Source organism: Manis pentadactyla, chromosome 6, assembly GCF_030020395.1.
Source record: "Manis pentadactyla isolate mManPen7 chromosome 6, mManPen7.hap1, whole genome shotgun sequence".
Classification (NCBI taxonomy): domain Eukaryota; kingdom Metazoa; phylum Chordata; class Mammalia; order Pholidota; family Manidae; genus Manis; species Manis pentadactyla.
In genome coordinates, this window is record NC_080024.1 from 122,086,580 (window position 1) to 122,102,218 (window position 15,639).

The window sequence follows — 15,639 nt, forward strand, 5'->3', positions numbered from 1 at the left end:
TCTGACGGGAGAAGGCAAAGGGGCAGGAGGAGCCTGGGTGAGGGCTTTAGCCTGACCAGAGCGGCCAGGAAAGGTGGTCTGGACCCAGCACCTTTTGGCCCAAAGCCTGGAAGGTTGAGCAGGAGCTAGTGAGGCAGGAGGTGGAAGGTCGGGGGCTCAGGCTGGAGAACCCCATGTACCAAAGCCCAAGGCAAAGGGCATGATTTTCCCTTCTCACTGTGTTTTTCTGGATTTGGAAATTTCACAGGATAAAGTAAAAATGGAAATGAGATGGAAACATTTTACATTTTTCCCGTTTCTTAGGACAGACTTTCTATGCATATATTTTATTTCCTGAATATCAATGCATTAAGTCATCTGTTGTATTAATAAGATCAGTTAATTCTCTCATTTGGAAGCTAAAACGTGGGGACTTGGGACCAAATTTTTCTTCCTGCCTTTCATTCTTCCCTCCCAGTCTCTTCTCATCTCCCTCCTCCTGGGCCTGGCTGGCTGGGTGCCCGGCCACCATAGTGGACTCAGTGTGAGGGGTTGGCCCTCAGCCGTCCAGGCTGCTGGCCCCCTGGCCCCCACCCTGAGCCACACACACTGGGTCCTCTATCCTGTCTGCCATTCGGCTTCCATAGCTGCTCCCCAAATCTCCCTCCAGCCCAGGGCCTAAGGTAGACACCTGAATCTGCCAGCTTTTCCTCAGCAGGGCTCTAGGAAGATGCCGACAAGTAGAACTCTGGTTTTGCCTTGCACTTGTCAAACCAGGTTGTATTTTAAACGACCACAGTGGCTTGGAGGGGTATCTTGGCGTATGTAGGGGGTGCATCCTTCGTGTGCATACATCATCGATTGCATCCATCAGAACAATTGTCTGTAGGAAGGTAAGGATCAAAGGCCTAGTCATTTTTTTCAGAGTGCCTCGTAGAGTGGCTCCCTGCAGAGGATTGCAGCCCAGCTTGTAGGAACAGATAATTGAGGCATCTACTTATTCCGTCCTTATGGGGTGGGGGGAGACCTGGAATGTCAGCCTGCCTGCCTCCAGAAGTCCTCGCGTGCCCTGCCCCAAGGTGAGGGCTTCACTGCTTCCAGGGAGAAACTTTCATGTCTTCTGGGCGGAGAATTACAAGGTCGTTTTCTATAAGATGCAAGGCTATGTCATCAGCAGTTAATGTAATAAAAGTGAACAGCAAGACACTCCAGTGGCTGTGAATGCAAACACCGTTGCACACACACAGGCAACCCCTCCCTGGGACTGCCAGCCTCTTGGCCTGGAGGTGTACCTGACCCAACATGGGGCACCCTGGGGCCAGTGGGTGGTGCGCTAATGCCTCCTGTATCCCCAGGGAGGGTTGGCACACTGTGAACATGAGTCTGACCAGAAGACTGGCTCCGTCCCAAACACTGAAAATCAAATGGTCATAAACTAAATGACTGTGGTGATCAATGTTTTTAGAGACATGCTGTCCTTGAGATAAGAAGTTCCCCAGCCATTGTGCTTTGGATTGTATCTGAAAAGCAAGAATAGAGGCTTGAGAATGAAATTCCCCTTTGTTCCTTCCTGATAAAGGAAACAGGCACATTTGTATTTGTTTATGGAAGCAGTTTTTATGAGCTCAGCTGGACGACAGTCTTATATCTTGTTATTTTTTTAAAACCTGCAGTGGAACGTCCGTCAGATGGAATGTCATGAGCCATCTACCCACCTTCCATCTGCATTTATTATTGGGATGCCACTTTCCAGCAGCCACACACGACTGCTGGGGCTCCCTGGCGGGCTGACGAGGGTTCTCGTTCATCTGTGTATCTCCAGCACATAGCATAGTGGCTGCTGCTCCCTTGTTGTTCAGCAAATATATTTTGAGTGGATGAGTGAAACAAACATAGATTTATTAGAATTTTCCTATAGCCCCATGTCTAGAAGTGGTCACTTTTCATTTACTTTCTTCCAAACAGCAGAACATAATCTGGTTACAACTTGGGGGTGTGATTTTAAATTTAATGTCCTGTTTTTTAAAACATACTTTTGTTGTTTCAAACATGAAAATTTATCGTTTTCTCTTAGATAATCTAACTTTGTTGATGGAGGCAAGCAGCAACCTGGAAAAACATCCATCATTTCTTTGACTTTGATAGTAAATTGTGTTGCTTTTGTTGGGCATGATTTCATAATCACAGGACTAATTATTGGTCTTGGATGGGGTTGACAATCTAACCCCTCCCCAAAGTCTCAGAGTTGGCTGTACACTGTGCTGCTCTAAACTGGAAATTTATCCTGGAGAATCAGAAGGTGCAGAGCAATGGGGTGCATGGACCTGGGTCCCTAACTGAGACCTGTTGGGAGGATGGAACTCAGTGAATGAGAGAGAGCCCCTGGTATTCCTATGGAAGTAGTTTAACTTTTCTAGAAAAACTGCAGACAGTGAATCTTACATTACAATCTGCCCCATAACAAGCTTCAAAAGGAATGTTCTGTTATTGCTCTCCATCCATAGGTGAGGCCAGTAGGGATGTTGTGTGTAATATAGGCAGCATTTTTAGACCTTTGTAACAAAATGCTTTCAGAACATATTTTTCCTTTTGAGAAATAATCTTAATAACTCTTACAAATCATGTTAAGAAAAATCCTTTAAATGAGCTTTTTTACGGTTTTTTTACACCTTGATCACCATTTGAAAGAATAGAGCACTCTTCTTCCTAGACCTGTGGTCTGGAGTTTTTCCTTCCTTACCTCTGAGGCACCTTTTCCTTTTCTGCATATGATGGACTCTCCAATAAATGTTGGTTGATTGAATGCTGCCAAAACAAGGTGCTGAAAATGTGTCCTTCCTCTTCCTTGCTCACACAGTAGGAGCAAAGGTGAATCTTTCAGTCTCTTTGGTTGGTGAGTAGTAGGAACCTCTGTGCTCTTTGGCACTGGCCTACCAGACATCCCTTTCTCTATGATTGCTGTAACATCTCCAGATTAAGATTGTGACTTCTGAGAGGCTCACCATAATAGTTTCCCATTGCTGAGTGGTGTTAAAAAGTAAGCCCAGTATGTTTGGAAAACATAGTTCACTGCAAAAGAATCAAATTAATCTTATGTAGTGATAACACACTGTACTCAAAGTTACACAATGGAAATACAGGCGTGTAAAAATGGCTAATAGTCCAGGAGTCACAGGTACAAGTTAAGTGAGGTCTACGTTCAGGTGGTCAGTGTCCCATGAAATCTAGACAGTTCATGTCTTTATTTGGTACTAACTTCAGCATATTGCAGTTTTTAACTCAGACTTCATTGAAAAGTTTTGTAATAAGAAGTTTATTATTTTTCTTAGTAGGGTGGGTAGAAGCCAGCTCAGAAAGAGGGAAGATGTCACTAAAAAAATGAAAAACAAATTTTTATTTGAATGCATTTCAAATCTTATTCACACTAATGTTGATAATATAAAAAGCAGTCCCCAAATCATTTGCATTTGTTTTTGGAAAAACAGAGACTGTTTTGGGGAATAATCTCATATGAGTTTGTTCCTCTCTTTACTTATTTTCCTGCTATTTTTCTAGTACCTGTGTGCAGACAGTACCCTGGGGCACAGCTGGGCACAGCTAGACCTCAGCTGCCCCTGTGTGAGTAACTCAGGTCCGCTTAAGCAGGCTTTCGTTGTTTTGCTATTGAATCGCTGCATCATTCTGTTTGGTTGGCTGGATATAATATATTCTGTTGAGATGTTCGGCAATAACTGAATCACAGGGAGCATTTAGAATAAATAAATTGACTTAAGTGGTGCTTTTTTCTCTGTAAAAGGTATGCAGATGTAAGGAGAACGTCTTTCGTAATGTTATTGAAACATGATTAGTGTGGTTTCGCTCAGGACTGTTTATCCTCCCACACACAGTCATTTATCATTGAATAAAATTGGTGTTAATCTTATTGGCCCTCACAACAAATAATCTCATTTTTCATTATTCAGACGTATTGGAATGTAGGTTGCACAAAACTTTTGTTTCTATATTAAATTCTATCAGAGGTGTTTTTCTATATCATAATAATCCACTACCTGGTTATTGTATGAGATATTTTTCTCTTATAGACTTTTTTTTTTCCATTTTCAAAAATTTTTTGTGTTAAAATATATACATAACATGAAATTTACCATCTAAACCAGTTTTAAACATACAGTTCAGTAGTGCCAAGTACATCCACATTGTTGTTTGACCCATCTCTAGAACTGTCCTGCAGAACTGAAATTCTATACCCATTAAAGAACTTTCCATCCCTACTGCCCCTCCACCCCCCAAACCCACCCCCACCCACCCAGCACTCACCATTCCACTTCCTGGCTCTCTGAATTTGGCTACTCTGGGTGCCTCAGATAAGTCAAATCTATAGTGTTTCTGTTATGACTGGTTCACTTAGCATAGTACACCCAGGTTTATCCATGTTGTAGCATGTAGCAGTTTCTTTTTTAAGGCTGATTAATATTCCTTTATATGTATATTCCAAATTTTGTATACATTTTATTTATCCACTCAGCTGTCTTGGGTTACTTCCACCTTTGGTTTTTGCACATAATGCTGCTAGAATATGGATATGCAAACGGCTGTTCTGAGTCCAACCCTTTTGGGCATCTACCCAGAAGTGGAATTGCTGGGTTGTATGATAAGCATATTTCTAGCTTTCTGAGAAACTGCCATACTGTTTTCCATACTGGCTGCACCATCTTCCATTTCCACCAACAGTGCCCAAGGGTTCTGATTGCTCCACATCCTCACCAACTCTTGTTATTTTCATTTTCTTCTTCTTTTTTTAGTAATAGCCATCCTAATGGGTGTGATGTGTATCTCATCATGGTTTTGATCTGTGTTTCCCTAGTGATTAGTGATGTTGAGCATCTTTTCATGTGCTTCTTAGCCATTTGTACATCTTTGGAGCAATATCTTTTCAAGTCTTTTGCCTGCTTTTTAATTGGGTTGTTTGGGTTTTGGTTTTTTTTTTTTTTGGTTGAGTTGTAGGAGTTTTATTTATATAGTCTGGATGTTAACTCCTTGCCACCTAGAGGATTCACAAGCATTTTCTCCTCGTCTGTGGGTTGCAGTTGCATTACCACTCTGGTGATTGGGTCCTTTGCACAGAAGTTTTAAATTTTGACGCAGTCCAATTTATCTATTTTTACTTTTGTTCCCTGTGCTTTTGGTGTTACATGCAAGAAATCATGGCCAAATCCAATACCATGAAGCTTTTCTCCTATGTAGACAGTTTTTAAAACCCAGGTTTTCTCTGTCTGGGATGATGTTGCAACGAATGGCTTCACGAACTTAACTTTTTTCTTCTGTTGGCACTATTTTACCATCAGAAAGAAAAATGGAGCCCTAAACCAGTTTTGTCCCATTGAAGCCCATGGAGATACCAGGCAGAGCAGAGGATGTCACTTGTTAGCAAATTCGTGTTTCTGAAGGCAGGGAGGGAGGCGGCTAGAGAAGTGTTCAATAATACTTGGTTGATTGTGGAAAGTTAACCCCCATGGAACTGTGATTTTTAAAATAGCACGGCACCCAAGAGCAGCCTGGGTCACAGAGAAGGCACAGCCCCTTTAGTGGCAGTGAGATATGAATTTATGCAGTAATTTTTATTCTTTTAGGATCTATTGAATTATTTATAATATTCCATCCAATAAAATTAGAATACATATTGTTTTCAAACACACATGGAACATTCATGAACATTGACAATATCTAGGTCATAGAGCAACTCAACACATTTGTAATAATTCTTATCATACAGAGGATGTTCTCACCATAATGGAAACAAACTAGAAATGAATAACAGCAAGATAACAGGAAAACATTGAATATGCAGTTATTTCTTCAACCTTCGGATCTGGGACCTTGGGCTGCTGAGAGGTGAGAGTCACTGCCATGGGCTGATTATGATCAGGTTCAGGTTGCCCTGGCTTTCCTTGTTAACCCACGAAGTCCAGTCTCCCTACACATTTGAAGGGGAAAAAAGTCGTCTTGGAGAATTCTTCTAAGAACTTAACATAATGTAAATATAGAACATTTTCAGAAAATCAAAAGCTTAAAAACTAGCCATTTGTCAACTGTGTTGAGGGTTATACATTTGAAGAAACGTTCAGGTAAGGACTGTCATGTAGTAATTATGCTCATTTATTTAATGGAAAAATAAGCCTTTGGGGATCAAATGTATACATGTCCTTCCACTGGATTTCAGGAAACTGAGATACATCATCAGTCCAATTTTTAATATTATGGAGAAACTTGTTTTTTAAATTTCCTTAGGAGTGCTAATGAATTGAGGAACAGATGATTAATTACTTCTTTCTATTCACAACAGGTTTTCCACCTTTGGGAAACTCCTTACACAGACACAAAATTAGAACCATTTTATTACTGATGGCTCATTTTTAAAAAGCAAACTAGATTTCAAACAGCAGCACCCATAAGAAGCCTTCTCCTCAAAGGATTGCAAAAGACATTTCTCTTGAAGGGGATTTTTATTTATATGTTTGTTTTTTGACTTTTTATTCTGAAAAATATCCTGCATCTCCCAAAATATGTAGAATATTTTAATCAATTCCCATGTTCCAGTCAGCCAGTATCAATAATTATCACCATGGCTAACCTTGTTTTACCTATACTTCTGCTCAGCTTTAATCCTCTCACCTCAAATTATTTTTTAACCAAATCCCAGTCATCATTTCATCTGTAAATACTTTCATATATACCTCTAAAAATACAGCCATAGTACTGTTGCCACACCAAAACCAAAAATTAATACTAAACTCTTCATAAAATCAAGTACCCATCAATGATCATTTGATTTACTTTTCTTCTCTTTTTAGCTTTTTTTTTCACAAGGAAAAACTTACAGCAAAGAATATATATATACATAAATATCGTAGGATAACTTCTTACACCCAGATAAAGTTATAGGATATTTCCAACATTCCAACATCCTCCCCTGGGCTCCTTCACAGTTGATAGCCTTCAAAGGTAGCCCTGTTCTGACCTCTGTCATCATTAGAGGTCAGAATAGTGGTTTGGAACTTGATATAAGTGGAGTCATTCATTATATGTACTCTTGTGTGTCTGGCTTCTTTCACTCAACATTATGTCTATGAGATTAATTTATGTTACTGCATTTAGCAGTAGTTCTTTTTCATAGTGTGAACTTTTGCATTGAATGAATATGCTGCCGTTGTTTGATCCATTCTACTGCGGATGGACATTTCCATAGTTTTCAGTTTGAGGCTACTGTGAACACTACTACTGTTAACATACCATCCATGTTTGGGGGACATAATAATTCATATGTACCCAGGAATGAAGTTCCTGAACCACATAGTAGGTATATGTTTAGCTGTAGTAGATATTGCTGAGCAATGCATGAGAGTTCCAGTTCCCCACATTTTCATTAGCACTTGGTATTGTTAGTCCTTATAAGTACGGCCAATCTGATGAGAATATAGTGAGTGGTATCTCATTGTGGTTTTAATTTGCGTTTCCCTGATAAGGAATGCATTTTGGCACTTTTTAATATGCTTATTTGGATATCCTCTTTGATGAAGCGCCTATTCAAGACTAATACCCATTTTTTTCCTGGGTTGTCAGTCATTTTTACTGATTCATGGACGTTCTTTACATATTCTGGAAATGAGCTCTTTGCTGGATAAGTATTTTGCAAGTATCTTCTCTTTGTCATTTGCCTTTTTCAATCTCTTATGAGTGAACAGAAAATCGTAATTAAGCTTCGATATAGGGTGTTGTAGGCCTCTGGCATTATTGTTCTTCAAATTTGATTTGCCTATGCTAAGTATTTTGATTTTCCATATAGGTTTTAGAATCCACTTTTCAGCACACATACACCCACCCAGGGATTTTGCTTGGGGTTACATTGAAACAGGAGTTCAGTGTAAGATAAATAAACATTTTAGCTTTACTCTGTCGAGCCTCTCAGTGCCTAAGATTGTTGTGTCTGTTTATTTTGATTAGTGGTTCACAGCCAGGGTCGATTCTGCCCCCAGAAGACTTTGTCTGGAGATGTTTTGGTTGTCCCACCTCTGGGGAGGGTGGCTCTGTGCCGATGGTGTCTTGTAGGTAGAGGACAGGGTGGGTTGCTCCATAACCTGCAGCATATAGGATGGCCCCACAACAAAGAATTGCCTGTCCTGTCCTGTTGAGAAACCCTGATTTAGGGCCTTCATTTTTCTTAGTGATGTTTTGCATTTTTAATGTAGCAGTGTTACACATCTTTGTTAGATTTATCCTTAGATGATATGCTGGTGCTATCGTCAATGATTAAGTGTCACTTTCTAACTGTTGCTAGTGTGTGTATGTATGTCTGTGTTTCTATGTGTATGTATATATATTTTATGTCTTATATGTGTCTTTATGTGTCTCTGTTGTTCATATGCCTTTTATTTTAGAGATTCCCTTTCAGCCTCTTTTTTTCCCCATATATGTTTTTATTGTTGAGGCAACTAGGATCTTTGTCCTATAGAATTTCCCCAGCTTTGGATGTTGCTGGTCGTATTAGCATGGTGGTATTTAATATGTTCCCCTGTCTTTATGATCATTGCCTATATCCATTAATCCATTAGGGGCTGCAAAGCAAGAGATTCTGAATCTATCATTTGCTGTTCATTTATTAGCCCAGGATAGTTTTATAAAGACACCTCCCCAACCCAAAACTAATTGGCTACTCTGAGTTCATAGAGAAAAGAAAGCCTAAAAGTGCTTATTCTTTCCATCTTCATCAGTTTTCAAAATAATGAGTTGGTTCCCTAGCATCTGCCATAGGCAACCAGTGAGGTATTTTGATTAAAAGTGTCATAAAAGAATTTATGATTTTAAACTTATTTGATATTTGAATGCATTGTTGTTTTTACCCTCATTAGTGATCAAATTGTTCCATGTTAGGCTAGTGGGAGCCTCTTGAAGAGCATAATAGTTTTTAAGACTTCCTTGCTTTCTGCTATACCCCCAAGCTTTTCTGGAACATTTCTTGTCGTGACCTGGAGCCAGGCATTTCTTTAAGGAGCTGTGGTCTCTCTCAATGTCTTTAAAGAGGGTTCTAGACATGCTCAGTGCTACCGAGTGGTTATCATTTCTAGGCTTTTTCAGCAGACAGACCTAGGAGACATGTATTTTTTTAAACATGATAATACAATGAGTTTCATTGATTTATCCGGGTCCCATTCTAGACTATAAGATTTTTAATTCATTCTCTTCTCTAAGAACAACATCCTGGGTCTCAACAAACACCAGCATACCTATGCATTGTTTGTCACAAACTGCACACCCAGCAGACTTAGAATAACAGTATCACCTGATTAGGAAGAAGATGATTACTGAAAACAAATGTAATTTTTTTTTTGCCATCTTTTGGGGTTTGTTTTTAAGGGTATTTACTAATAGGGATGTGTGTCGAATTTCTATGTTTTAAAGTCATTGAAATAGTTCTGTTCTGTGTGGTTATTTTACCAACTGGATTTGCATTTAGGTACATTTAATTCATTTTACTTCTTATTTCTAGGGATTGCATTATTAAATTTAATGGGATTACTACGATGTATAATATTTACATGGTTACAAAGTCAAATTTACAAAACAAAGTATATACAAAGAAGCTTTGTTTCTATCCTTGTTTTTTCTTCCCTCTTCCCTTCCTTACCTTACAGGTGTCCATTTTTAAAAAAAATTTATGAGTTATTGTGATATAATGAGTTGTAAGAAACATATATGTGGTCATTCAGATGACCACATATATATTTCCCAGGTGTATTTGGTCTTCATCCACAGTTCCTGAAAACACCGCAGAGCCTGAAAGGTGAAGTGGCTGTCTGGTCCTGTTATGGAGAGACTTTTGGACCCCACCCATGGGCCGGGGCTGGAGGCTGAATCAGCCGGTGGCCGATGACCAATTATGACTGTGCAATGAAGCCTCACCAAACCCTGAGAAGCCGTGTTGTGTTCTCTCGGACCCTGCTTCTCTGTGGGAGAGAGAGCTTCCGTGCCTGGGGAACCAGAAAGCTTCCACGGGCCACCCAGCAGGGCCCCAAGCTCCATGAGGATAGAACTCCTTTACGTGGGACCCCGCCCTGTGTATCTCTTCCTCCGCTGTTAACTTGTGTCCTTTACGGTGTCCTTTATTAAACTGGTAAACATGAGTGTTTTTCTGAGTTCTGTGAGCCGCTCTAGCAAATTGATTGAACCTCAGGGGGAGGTGGTGGGAACCCAGTCAGTAGCCAGTAGGTCAGAAGCACAGGTAACTGCCTGGAACTTGTGCCCAGAGTCTGGAGTTGGGGCTGGAGGGCAGTCTTAGAGGCCAGAGCCCTTAACCTGGGGAATCTGGTGACGTCTATGGGCAGTGATCAGAACTGAGTTGAGTTCTGGGGCACCTTGCTGGTGTTTGAGAATTGCCTGGTGGTATGTGTGTGGGAAGACGCCGCACACATGCACTCGAATTGGGTCTGGGAACGAGAAAGGATTTGTATTACTGCAGTGAGTAAATAATAATGTTGTTGTATATGAAAACATACAGTTATCCTACCGTTGTTTTTTTCAATATTAGCAAATATGTATGTATTTTTATCCTCCCTTGTGTTGAATAAGTGAGGTTTTTGCTATGTGGTCTATTTCACTTGTGTCCACATCCTTTTTTTATGTGTCTTCTGGTATTTAGAAAGGTTTGTATTTTGGTCTAAGGCTATCTTTATTCTCAACCCTTACATGATGCCCTCCTCCCCTTGTGTTTTGGTCACTGGTTATTGGTTCCCCATATGAGCTGACTGAAGTGAGCCAGGCGCCTCCTCCTCCTCCCATCCTAGCATCAGTTTTGAAGTTACAATTCTTCTACTCTCTGCAAGCATTTTTCAAACCTCCAAAATGGAAAAAAAAGCTTTATGTAGAAACACATTTGTGGGCCGAGATTGATTAAGATGATGTAAATTAGTGTCAGATCACTTGAGTTATGTTGAGTTAAAAAGTCAAGTGAACCAAACAAGTGAACCTCGTTAGATGAAGCTCTTCCACATCCAGTGATGAGCAGCCTAGGAGAGTTCATTACCAAGAGTCTCGGGCCCACAAGCTATGGGCTGGTTGTCCACTTAAATGATAAGATGGTCTGTGAAATACCAAAGAATAGACTAGGGTACCATGAATAATTAAGAGCTTCAGCACTCAGGAACCTAATTTTAGTCCAGAACAAGAAGCTCATGTGTTAATACTAGGCCCTAGTTTCAGTTTCTTTTATTTTTCAAATGTGGTTAACATGTCAGGAAGGAAAGGGGAAAAAGGGAGAAAGCCACGCTCATCAGCAATTGATTGAAATGTCTGTTCCTGAAAGGCAGAGTTCTGTATCATTTCTTCACTGATTCGTACTTGGTGAATGCCTGCTGAATGTGAGGCATGATAATGGGGGATAAGAGGCAGAAAATAGCATTCTAGAGAGGACACTGATACACAAACCAAATTACATAGGAGGTTGGGAGCCTCTAATGTCTGTCTGTGTAGACCTGTGGAATGGGAAAACCAACATGTTCTGTGCAGAGTGTAGGGATGACAGAGATGTTAACAGTGCTGTTGGGTGTGAGCACTAGTGGGAAATACTTTGCCAGTGAGTTGACCTGATTTTTTTCCTGTAGGCTATCCTACTAAGTGGGCGTAAAAAAGCTACTATTCATTGTGGAATGCGAGTGGGTTCCAAGTAAGCAGAAAAACAATGTAGTAGAAGTTAACATTCCAAGTAATTCTTAACACCCCTCCCTCCCTCTCATACACGTATACATACTTTGTACTTCAAGAGGAAAATGGATCTGTGTACCATTTGACTCAGTGATTCTGTCTAGCAGTTTATCCCAAGAATGTATTTGGACTTGCCTGCAAAGGTGTATGTACAAAAATGTTCATCTGAGCATTGGGTATATATATGTCTGTGCATTTACATATATACATGTAATGTGTGTGTTCTCCCATACTTCCCCAACCCCACACACACTTTGGGCACAAATTCAACTTCCCACAGAGGATTGAATAAATACATTGTTTTTGCCCTTTTTATAATGACCATATATTATTTACATAATAAAAAAATCAGTAAATTTTTTTATTTAGAAGGGCAGTTATAATGTGTGATGCCTTAGTGCAATCTATAGAAATTTGGGTTGAGTACTGGTGGTGAATTTGAAGCAGAATGTTTATATTCTTGTGTTCTTTAAATTGAGTTGGTTGTAATTTGCTTGGGCTTCATATTTGGCTTGCAAGTATAACTGGACAGTAAATGTATTAAGTGGGGGAACGACTGACTAGGGAGGCATTCTTAAAGTTCTTTGGGTGGCATGAGTGTGAGGTCTGGCTCAGTGGTAAAATGCTTTGATCTACTCTAAAAATGATGCTCATTTTCTATGTGTAAAATTTTGAACATGTTTTGCATTAAAAATGTTTTTTATTTTGATATCGTTAATGTACAATTACTTGAACAACGTTATGGTTACTAGACTCCCCCTATTATCAAGTCCTCCCCACATAGCCCATTACAGTCACTGTCCATCAGTGTAGTTAGATGCTATAGAATCATTACTTGTCTTCTCTGTATATACTGCCTTTCCTGGGCACACCCCTGTGACATTATGTGTGCTAATCCTAATGTCCCTTTTCCCCCTTATCCCTCCCTTCCCACCCATCCTTCCCAGTCCCTTTCCCTTTGATAACTGTTAGTCCATTCTTGGGTTCTGTGAGTCTGCTGCTGTTTTGTTCCTTCAGTTTTTGCTTTGTTCTTGTACTCCACAGATGAGTGAAATCATTTGGTACTTGTCTTTCTCCGCCTGGCTTATTTCACTGAGCATAATACCCTCTAGCTCCATCCATGTTGTTGCGAATGGTAGGATTTGTTTTCTTCTTATGGCTGAATAATATTCCATTGTGTATATATACCACATCTTCTTTATTCATTCATCTACTGATGGGCACTTAGGTTGCTTCCATTTCTTGGCTATTGTAAATAGTGCTGTGATAAACATAGGGGTGCATATGTCTTTTTCAAACTGGGCTGCTGCATTCTTAGGGTAAATTCCTAGAAGTGGAATTCCTGGGTCAAATGGTATTTCTATTTTGAGTTTTTTGAGGAACCTCCGTACTGCTTTCCACAATGGTTGAACTATTTACATTCCCACCAGCAGTGTAGGGGGGTTCCTCTTTCTCCACATCCTCACCAACATTTGTTGTTGATTTGTCTTTTGGATGTTGGCCATCCTGACTGGTGTGAGGTGATCATGTTTTGCATTTTAAAAATGAATAGTACTCATCTTCCTTTGGCCATGTGTTTGTAGCTGTCAGATCAATTTCCTAAGGCAACCTCTTTTCATATCTGACTTTCTGGTTGGCCTTCCTTTGAAGACTCAGAGGCAGATTCTATCCTGGCAGGTGAACTAGTGAACCTCCTTGCCTCTCAAACTTTCTTCTTAGGGCAATTTGATTGGCTTGGAGACCTTAACGTCTTCTATCCACTTGTTAGGAATATATGGTGATCCTGATGTATCAAATATTTATAAAATTTTACAACAAAAATAACTTTGTTTTGTTTCCTTGACAGAAATCACAGCCCATTAATGAGTTTTGGAGCCAGTTTTGTCAGTTTTTTGGTAAGTTGATTTGGGGAGAGGTATTGGCATGAAGGAAAGTAGTAGCCACTGGCTGCATAGGTACAGATCTTTTAGAGTTTAAAACTGGAGTAAGACTTTTGCCTATTACCCAACACCTATGAGATACCCTCTCTTCCCTGATGTTAAAAATAAAATGCTTAGACCTTATTCCCAGGGTATTCTATTTTCCCAGCCAAAATCCTTCTTAAAATACATGTAGTTAAATTGAAAGACCTTTAAAAAATTAAAACTGCATTAGAGTTAAAAAAAGGAAAAAAAGTCAGACTTCGGATAATAAGTTTGTTCTAAAGCTATTGAATAAATATGGACAGGAAGACAAATTAATGGAGCAAGACTGTCAGTTACTATTACATTTCCAAATATTACTATGTAGGAATTGAGGGAGCAGGTAGCAGTTGGGTTTTAAGTAAATTGGCAATGTAGAAAATTGCATGCTCTTATTTTTCAGAAACACTTAAAACATCAACGAATACTTTGAAACACATAATTTTAAAAAAAACTACCATAGAATTGTATAAGAGCAAAAAAGAAATATTCTTGTGTATAGACGGAGAGAAGTAAAATGGAGGAAGACTCCAGATGTAGAAAGATAATTATTAACAAATGGTCATGTCGTGCGCAGCCTGGCAGTCCCCAGCCATAGGCGGCTGGCTGGCTTCTTGTGACATGGGTTTTCATTCATGCCCTTTATTTCCTCTCACTGCTAGGTAATACAACAACATTTTTTAAGTCCTGTTTGCAAGGAAGCATAGTTCTTGACTTTAGGGAAGGTAGTACTCTGTGGGGATTGTAAAATGTGTACCCCCAGAACTGCAAGGGCTAAGAGGGAGGCACAGCCAAAGGCTTGGCCGGGTGGAGGAGGTAGCAGGTGGGCAGGGTTGAGAAAAGTGTGGTAGGGGGCGGGGGTGCTGGGCAAAGGCAGCTGTGGTCCGGTTTGCCTAGAATCGAAAAAGTAAGTTGTATTCATACTGAAGAGTCCGAGAATGCCAGTGGAGCTGGTGAGATGTGACAGGGATGGAGGGCTAGATACGTGAGTTTGCTGCGTCCGTCCAAGAACCAGGCGTCCTGTCTCTGCCCCATACCCCATTCATCTCAGGAACCTCAGTGCTACTAAGTAAAAGTAGCAGGTTTTCAGCAGAGCAGGGATGGTGCTTACCCAGTCAACTGTGGCCTCAAAAAATCTACCAGGATCAGGTACCTGGAAACAAGCTCTCAGTGGGGTTGTTCACCGCGGACAGTGTAAAATGAGTTCCTTATAAGTGCACCCATTGGAATTGTTGTCCCTGAAAAGACTGATGATTTTCAGAGAGCGCCAATGGCTTATGTTTCATTAGCTTTTCTGCAGTACTTGATTGAGCCAGGGATACTATTATATAAACTGAATGAAGTGGACCAATCAGAAAATATACAGGGTTCTTGGTATTGTGTGTAATAACACACACAAGAGGACAGTAACTGCACAATCATTTATTACCATATATTTCTTTCATGCTGGTGTAATACATGTTCTTCCTAGTTGAGATTATAGCTCTTTTAAATGAATAGGGTGTGCTGTAGTATTCTAATTCTTTTATGGCAATGGATAATTTAAATGGTTTTCTTCCCCTTAGTTTGGAGTTTTGTTGTAATAAATTGGCCTAAACTTCCAGAAACTTACTAATTCATTCTTTCCTTATTTCTTTCTTGGAAGAATGCCATGATGACATTTGAGGAAGAAAAAATGCAGTTGGCATGTGATGACTTAAAAACTACGGAGAAGCTGTGTGAAAGTGAAGAGGCTGGAGTAATTGAAACAATCAAGAACAAAATTAAGAAGAATGTAAGCACTCTTTCTGTAGGTGATGAACTGTGTGCCACTTACTTAGAACATTGCTCTTTTACTTGGTTTTGGTGTTTAGAATAGGACTGAAAGCATAAATGTTTCTTACGGTTTTTGAGTAATAAGAAGTGTTTCTTAAAACAACAGAAGCCCCTTCAGTCATTAGGGCCA

General features: G+C 39.9%; 1 protein-coding gene across 3 annotated transcripts in view; it reads left to right on the plus strand.

Annotated features, from left to right (window-relative positions):
* The window catches only part of TTC39C (tetratricopeptide repeat domain 39C), an 87,737-nt gene that overhangs the window by 22,713 nt on the left and 49,385 nt on the right, over window positions 1-15,639 (plus strand). For 2 of the 3 annotated variants that reach the window (XM_057504104.1, XM_036905727.2), the window contains exons 2-3: window positions 13,580-13,628; window positions 15,340-15,468. In XM_057504104.1, the coding sequence (XP_057360087.1) occupies window positions 13,580-13,628; window positions 15,340-15,468 (178 nt within the window). Of the gene's footprint in view, window positions 1-1,012; window positions 1,059-13,579; window positions 13,629-15,339; window positions 15,469-15,639 lie in introns of those variants that run through there. The other variant, XM_057504105.1, reaches the window with a different exon arrangement.